We start from the raw sequence: 7952 nt of genomic DNA, 5'->3' as shown, positions 1-7952 counted from the left end.
ATTATGTTTCATGAGCGTTGTAATTGGGGGAAAGAATTTCCTTCCTAATCGTATTTACTCATATATTGAAAAATAGTAATAAAGTTGCTGTTTCATTGACTATTGGGAATGTCGTTCCGAAAACTTATCCAACTGACTCCTGCGCTCGTCCATGGGGACGGACGCTAGAGGGCGGTGCGGGAATCGCTTTCTCAGACTCTGGAGTTTCGGAAACTTGTAAAGCTATTGCCAAGGAATTCGTTCGGGAAGTTGAGGAACGATTCTATCATTACTTTTCAATCCATCAATCGATTATTAATCTTCGATCATCAACCTTCGATCCTGATCGGGGTCTTGCACGCACAGATTGCAATAGTGAGAGAAGAACGGCAAAGGATAGGATGAAATGGAATACTTCATTTGGAATCACGTACTCCAATTAACTAGAATGGAGAACGAGTCTTGCTCGTGAAGGCTGCTACTGATGTACGACTACGTCGGCGGACAGGTAGTCAGGTAACGTGGATCTCGGTATGCAAAAGCAAGGAGAAGCTCTTGACGTTTCGGACTTTAACCCTTCGTCTCTCTTTTTCTCCGACGACGGTTCCCGAGACCCCACGGCCTCGATCAGCATTCTATTGATTCCATTCAAACAATCCAAAGCTTTGATGAATGAGCGCACGGGGCGCGCACCTTACACCGCGTGTGCAGCGCGCGCTCGTGGACTGCGGCTGACAAGGGCGACCCTCGTCGTGAGACCGCGAATGACACCAATTATTGGAGCACAAAGAGAGCGGGATCTCTCCAGCGTCGTGCGCATCGCGGGACGTTCGTCCGAGGTGGTACAATTGAAACGACCTCCGATAAAAACGCAGTGAGTGGCACTCTCGCCGTGCCATTTTCGGCTTCGGCGGGAAAAACCGCATTAGGCCGAGAACCAATCTTCTTGCGTCCAATTAACCCGCGGCCGCTTCAACATCGCGGAAAAGCTCAGCGAGCAAACAACGCGTCGGGCCACGGGAGCGAGATCGCAAGGATCGCACGTCTGATTGATAGTCACAATGGAACGGACGCGCGCATTAATGCGCATTTCACCGCATTCACCTTCTTTACGCAATTTGGCGCCAAACACTCGAACCCGTAAACGCGTCGAGCGAATGAACGTGAACACAACGTGTCATCATCGAGGTTAAAATGAGACGAAAACTTTGGGTTGTTTAGGAGACAAACTTGTAAATGTAATGCGCGCTTTTCGCGCATTGCGTGAAAATACGCAGTACATGTGTACATGTGCATATGTATATGCTAGTGCCGTTTGCAGGACGAGGATCCGCTGTTTATTGTTCGCTACGACGAATTGCGGGAAGCTCGGCCACATGAGGCTACAAAATGCGGACATAGGTCAACCTATTGATTTGAATCGATACGTCCGCACCGCTAGAGCACTACGGCCTGCGTACGAGTCCTCCGGTACACGTGTCAATGTTTGTAGTCCACCTCCTACGCGCGTCGCTCATTGGCTCTTCGGGATCGCCGTCGGGCGCGATGTGATGACGTCACGCGCAGTACACGAGCCGGCCGACGCAAGCCAATGACGTCGTACGTCGGGTTTAAAGGGAGGGAACGCCCACGGCTCGACGCGCACCGATTGGGCCACACTGTTGTACCACCCACAGAGTAGCAGGTGGGCGGAGTTCCCGGAGAGACCCGTTTCTTCGTCTTTAAATGAGTCCCCCGCGGTCTCGGCGCGACCCGACTCATGGTGACGGGTCCAGCACCGGCGGCGATCGAAAGCAGACGGCACGGAAAGGCCTCGTGAGTCTCCCATCGTGGGTTATAACCCGGGTCAATTGACTGTCACAGCTGTTTATGGCGGAGTGTCGGAACCGCTTTGATCTAACTTTACTTTACTCCGGAAAGCACGGAACGCTAGGTCCAGGGTGACAAATGGCGACCCCTCGGGTCTTGCTCAGTTAAGAGAAACTTTGACTGCCGTCCGGTTTTTGCGGTGAGGACAAATATTCGTGCTTTGCGTGATGTTTACTCGACACAACCTCGTGGACCCGCAGCGCATCCTGGACCCGCTTCCTGTTGTGGGTACTCCATTTCCCGGGCCGTTTCCGATGATCGCTAATTCGGAAGCGCTTTGGGTTTCGACGAAACCCGTCGATCCTCGTAGCATAAGTTGGATTCCCGACCCGACTGTATTAGCCTTCGGACCGGTGCTTCGTTGCATTAACCGAGTAGCCCATGCTTCCGAGAGGACGTCACCTGTGGAGCCGTTTGTCAACATTGGACCTCGATGATCCCAAGCGGTGTCTCGCAATTAGTAGGCGAGAGGTCAAAGAAGGCGAGAGGTTGTGTCTCGTCATCCTGTCCAAATTCCAAATCCCTCGTGCTCTAATGAGCACAACTGTGAAGGTAAAAGGTAAAGGTAACCGACCCCTGGAATACCTTGCTCTGAGTCTGCCTTAACAGCACCTAGGCCCTCTTGAAGCGCATCACCTTTAACAACAATTCAGTTAACGTGTCTCTATGGCATATTTGTGAAGGGTCGTGCATTCGTGCTCTATAACTACGACCCTTCACAAATCAATTGTCTTGAGTAAAACTCATCAAACTTGCAAAACTATTCGATTGCTTTTACAAATCAAAATGTCCCACAAACCTGGAGTACACATGAGGATCCATTGCAAAAGTTGATACACCTATCTGTGTGTCTGTTTGCTGGGGGGGCACCATGGCACGTTCGTACGCAGGCAAAACGGTCTCATGCCAAGGATCATATTCTGTGGTTTGCCATTGCAATCCGAGACATTGTATTCGGGGCAAGTATTTGGAATTTGGCCAGGTGGTGACAATCGCCAACTCTTTGTGAAAGACACTTTGGGATCTTTAAAGTTTACCTACAACCAGTACCAAGAGGCGAGTCTCTGGGTTAGCATTCATCCGACATATCCCACTGTGCGTCATCCTTCCTGTGAAATGCCAGTGTCACACTTTAGAATCTGACCTGGATTTGGGAATTGAACCCAAATTAGACAGCTCAAGGGCAAATGGCTAAGTGATACTGTCTCGTACACACACACGTTCAAATGGAGTGTGTAGTCTCGCTTCGATTCCAAATACTACGACAAACTGCCAGCCTGGAGATTCACAGGCATTGAGTCTGTCGGTTGGGACCTTAAGCTGCTGGGGATCAGTCTGCCAGAGTTGGTTGCTGGTGGAGGTTAAAGATCTACTGGTACCTTGAAAATATCCCAAGCCATTGTGTGTTGGTGTCCTGGCCAAATTCAAAATTCCTACCATAACTAGCTGTGGGGCCTGCATTGGTTGCCTTCTAGCGGTGGCTCCCGAGGACTCACAGTGCGCAAAAAGGGCAACCATTGGGGTAAGACATTATGCCATATACTGCGGTTCCTTAGTCATCTTTCAACGGACTTATCCAGTCCGACTGTCCCAGAATGACAGACATGAGTATACCACGAGGTTGAATTGAAAATACAAGAGTAACAGCACTAGTTGGTTATTATAAGTCAGTAACAGAGAACAAAAGTAATCAAATGTTTTGCCAAATTTACTCCATGTTAAGAGTGATAGCATTGTGGTGTACTCGTTTTTTCCTTTCCATTTATTGACTTGCAATTAACAATGAACAGTCATGCTCTTCAAGTGATTCTAATCGCTTTCCAGGAAAATATAAAAATCAGAGATCATAAATTGTTGGCGAGAATTCAGAAGGAATTGTGAATGAGGCTGTAATATTTTCCCATTTTGGCTTCCTTTTTCCAGGTACCAACAAGTCCTGAAAGGCCCGGCCATTGTGGTGGCCACTCCAGAAGATGTGCACCTCCCCAAAGTGATGCACTGTCATGCGCTGAGCGGGAGCTTTATTGGCGCCGGCCAACACGCCAAGCGCAGACGCGTGGACATCGGGGTGAAGCGAAGCCGACTGGGAATAACGAGAACCACGGACGTGAGGGCGGTGCGGACGGCGCTCGGATCGAGGCTCAGAACCACACCCGAGTATCGGCCTGGCTGTGCCGTGCAATTACTTGAGCACGACCAGGTGGCGATGACCCCTTTCGGGGACATGTCTGTGGGAGTACTGAGAAATCTCCTCAACAAAGGTGTTGGATTTGAGCAGGATGGATTTGGGGTGAGAGGGGGTGTTTATTCACAAATGTTGCAACCTAATGGAGCAGTTCAACATCATCAGCAGCAAGAGCATCCACAGCTACAGCTACAGCATCAGCAGCTACAGCATCAGCAGCTACAGCATCAGCAACTCCAGCATCAGCAGATACAGCATCAGCAGCTACAGCATCAGCAACTACAGCATCAGCAACTACAGCATCAGCAACTAATGCTGCAGCAACACAGGTTGAGTGAGATCCCAAGTGCACTGTCAGCTCCTGGTGTCTTTCGCCGTGGCGGGGAGTCTAGTGATGAGGATATGTGCAGCGATTGGTCGGGGGTCAGCAGACAAGAGAGATTATCACCTCAAGGGAGCAAATGCAGCACTACCGGAGACGGATTTGACATGCAAGCTAAACGCGCCCGCGTGGAGAACATCATCCGCAGCATGAATGCTCGTACGGGGGAGCACGGAACCACCAGCCCACGGGAGAACAAGCGCAAGCAACGATTGCCGCAACAGCAGATCGAGTCACAGCTACGGGAACTGCGGGAGCTACAAGTTCAACAACAACAACATGATGCTGAGGAGGAAGAAATGGAGTTGGGAGATTGCAAGCAACACTTGAAGAATGACGAACGGAGACGCCTCAGGAAGCAAATTGAGGAGATGCAGCAGCAGCTCGTGCGACTACATCGTCGCTTCTCATGTGCTTACGAGTCTGAAGAGGAAGAGTGTCTCAAGGGCTCTGTAGATGACACTGGAGTAAAAAAGCAAAGTGAGAGAAAGTTGGATGAGGAAGACGATGAATATCATGGTGAAGAATGCAGTGATGAGCATGAACACGAGGACACTCCAGAGTCTAAAGAACGTGACAGTGATGGCGAAGCTTCTAGAGAACGGACTGTGAAGCAATTAGAACCAGGTCAGCATGAGGACTTTGATGTAAATGAAGAAGAACAAGAAGAAGCTGAGAAACATGAAGACACGGCTAGACCCGCAGAGAGGACTGGTTCATCAGTCAGAAGCTCCTCGACCATATCGGAACCTGGAACGATAAGGGAGGAAAATACTGGACTCCAGAAATTGGACGATAAAGAGGAGCCTCAGGAAGATGAAGAAGATGAAGACGTGCACACGCCGAGCCGTTCAGAGTTAGCACTCGCATTGAAGCATGAGCTGGCGCGTGCTGTGGCACATGTGGTAGATGTGGTTGTAAAAACTTTTACACAGGATGAGAAAACATCAGTTTCGCAGACACAACAACACGGACAGAAGTCACAAGATAAGACACGAAATAACCACCAACAGCAACATCTTTATCACCTTCATTCATATCGCCATCACCTTTATTCACAACCTCATGTGCATAAGAATCATCACTACAACCATCTGCAACAGGAACAACATGAGAGTCACCACCACAACCACCCTCAACAAGAACAACAGCAGAATCATCACCACCCAAACAAATTATTTTCAGCACCACCATCTCAACGTCTTGCCTCAAATTCTCACACTCATTCTTCTTTGGGCCTTGAAGCTCGAGGGCCATTACGTTTTGCCAGTTCTTCTGTCAGGGCCGAAAGTGTGGCGGGTCGCTCTCTGCACAGCTATGGTGAGCAGACGTCTCTGTCTCCACAAGCACATGCACACTACAGTTTGGTCTCACCCGGACTCTCCACAGATCAGACAGAAGCACTTCCATTGGTTGTGCGCAAGGGCACGCCACCTGGCACCGAGAGAATGACTGGTGGTAGTCCTTTGCCATATGGCTCCCAAGGTTTACCAACTTCCCAAACCACGACCCATGGCGTGGGTCTCGGGGTCCCTCTCGGCCTGTCGAACCACGGCGCACCTCTACCCCAACACCACCCCCTTCCCATCCCACAGATGGCTTACCTTCTGCACAGCAGCCTTGCCGCAGCTGCTGCAGCCGCAGCAGGTGCTGCTCCGGGTCTACCCGGCATGGGTTCTTCGTGCCGAGACCGTATCCCCCTACCAAAGCACAGCACACCAGACATGTTGCGGGGCCGCACCAAGCTCCAACCGACGCATCACTTGCAGCATTCGAGTACAATTCCTACGTACAGTCGTCGCTCCTGTACACCACCTCTGGCCCATGGCTCTACAGACTGCCTGTCCCTGGCATTGGTCAAGGCTGAGGCAGCAGGAGAGATGTCTGAGACGGCGGAGCTCAATGTTTATTCAGCAGGTGTCATATCCTTGGCTCGCATTACGGTTGTTTCTTTAAATTCATTTGTTTTTCATGTTTAGGAAAAGTATTGAAATTCCTTATTTGCTCAAACTGTTTTTGGGGAAGTCTAGAATCTTTAAGAGCTATGAATGAAACACAGTCATACATACATCACCAGCGAAGACACTGTCACTGTCTCTGTTATATGATTTGTCATTAGATTTTTTCAATCATACCTGTAACTAAACTTATACCATATTCATGGAAGAGACTTAAATACTATAACTAACATGCTGAAAATCTACCTAGAGGGATTGCAGAATAATTGGTAAACAGGACCAGAAGATTATAATATGTAAATGAAGGGAATGCAAATACTGCATTAACTATTTACTCCTTACAGTGGTCCTGTTCGAGGTCAAGATCCAACTGTTGAGTTCTGGTACACCAGGCAAATTCCAAAACCCTGTCCTAATCTGCAGGGGCACTGCATCGATGCTAGAGCTGCGAATCAGCAATGAATAATTAATTAATTAACTAATAAATAAATCCCTGTTCCAGTATGCATCCAAGAGGACAGAACATATGAAGGCATATATTATATATATATATATATATATATATATATATATATATATGTATATATATATATATATAATATATATACTATATATATATATATATATATATATATCTCTATATATCTCTATATATCTCTATATAAATATATGGATTTTTATATATATATATATAATATATATATATATATATATATATATATATATATATATAATATATATATATATATATGGATATATAGAAATATATGTATGTATATATATATGCATAAATGTATATTTATAAATGTATGCATTTATATGTGTGTATGTATGTGTGTATATATATATATATATATATATATATATATATATATATATATATATATATATATATATATATATATATATATATATATATATATATTTATACATATAAATGCAGCATATATAAATATACAGAGCATTGGTTCTGCCAAAGCAGTTGTAGGCCAGGGATCATGCTGGGTGGTTTGCCACTCCTCTCCAGCAGTAGTTTATGGCAGGAATTTGGAATTTAGCCAGGTTGCTGGTGATAGGTTGCCTACTCTTCATGAAGAACACCATGGGATCTTTAATATGGTAGCTTTAATATGGGATCTTTAATCGTGTCGGCAGATGGGACACCAGTTCATTACCCATTGGAGGGACGGCACAAACATTGATGAATCACCCTGTCTTTAAAATACCGGAAATACCCGAATAGTTTTTTAATGTGTCAGGATTCGAACCCAGGCTAGACAGCTTAGAGGCGAGTGTGTGTGCCTGTAGGCCATCCGTAGATGTGTGTTTTCACCCAGCCACACACACACACACACACATATATATATATATATATATGTGTGTGTGTGTGTGTGTGTGTGTGTTTGTGTGTAGTGTATATGTATAATGTGTGTGTAATTTTTGTTAAGGTATGTCTTGACCTATTGTATCTTCCTTGTGTAACCTTCTGAATGGTCCTCATATTGACAAAACCAGTTAGCAGCGTCATGGACGGATGTTGCGGTGGCAAATGTTTTTAAGGAAGCGGCTGAGCCGGAGT

General features: G+C 46.6%; 1 protein-coding gene across 1 annotated transcript in view; it reads left to right on the top strand.

Moving 5' to 3' along the window:
* The first annotated feature begins 1659 nt into the window (after positions 1-1659).
* LOC137436987 (uncharacterized) overlaps positions 1660-7952 on the top strand; it is an 82728-nt gene continuing 76435 nt past the window's right edge. Inside the window, exons 1-2 of the mRNA XM_078787003.1 lie at positions 1660-1794; positions 3772-6337. Coding sequence (XP_078643129.1) covers positions 1739-1794; positions 3772-6337 — 2622 coding nt within the window. The 5' untranslated portion in view covers positions 1660-1738. The remainder of the gene's footprint in view (positions 1795-3771; positions 6338-7952) is intronic.

Source organism: Myxine glutinosa, chromosome 11, assembly GCF_964187855.1.
Source record: "Myxine glutinosa chromosome 11, kmMyxGlut1.1, whole genome shotgun sequence".
Taxonomy (NCBI): Eukaryota; Metazoa; Chordata; class Myxini; order Myxiniformes; family Myxinidae; genus Myxine; species Myxine glutinosa.
The sequence above is the reverse complement of the archived record's forward strand: the minus strand, read 5'-3'. Positions and strand labels throughout refer to the sequence as shown.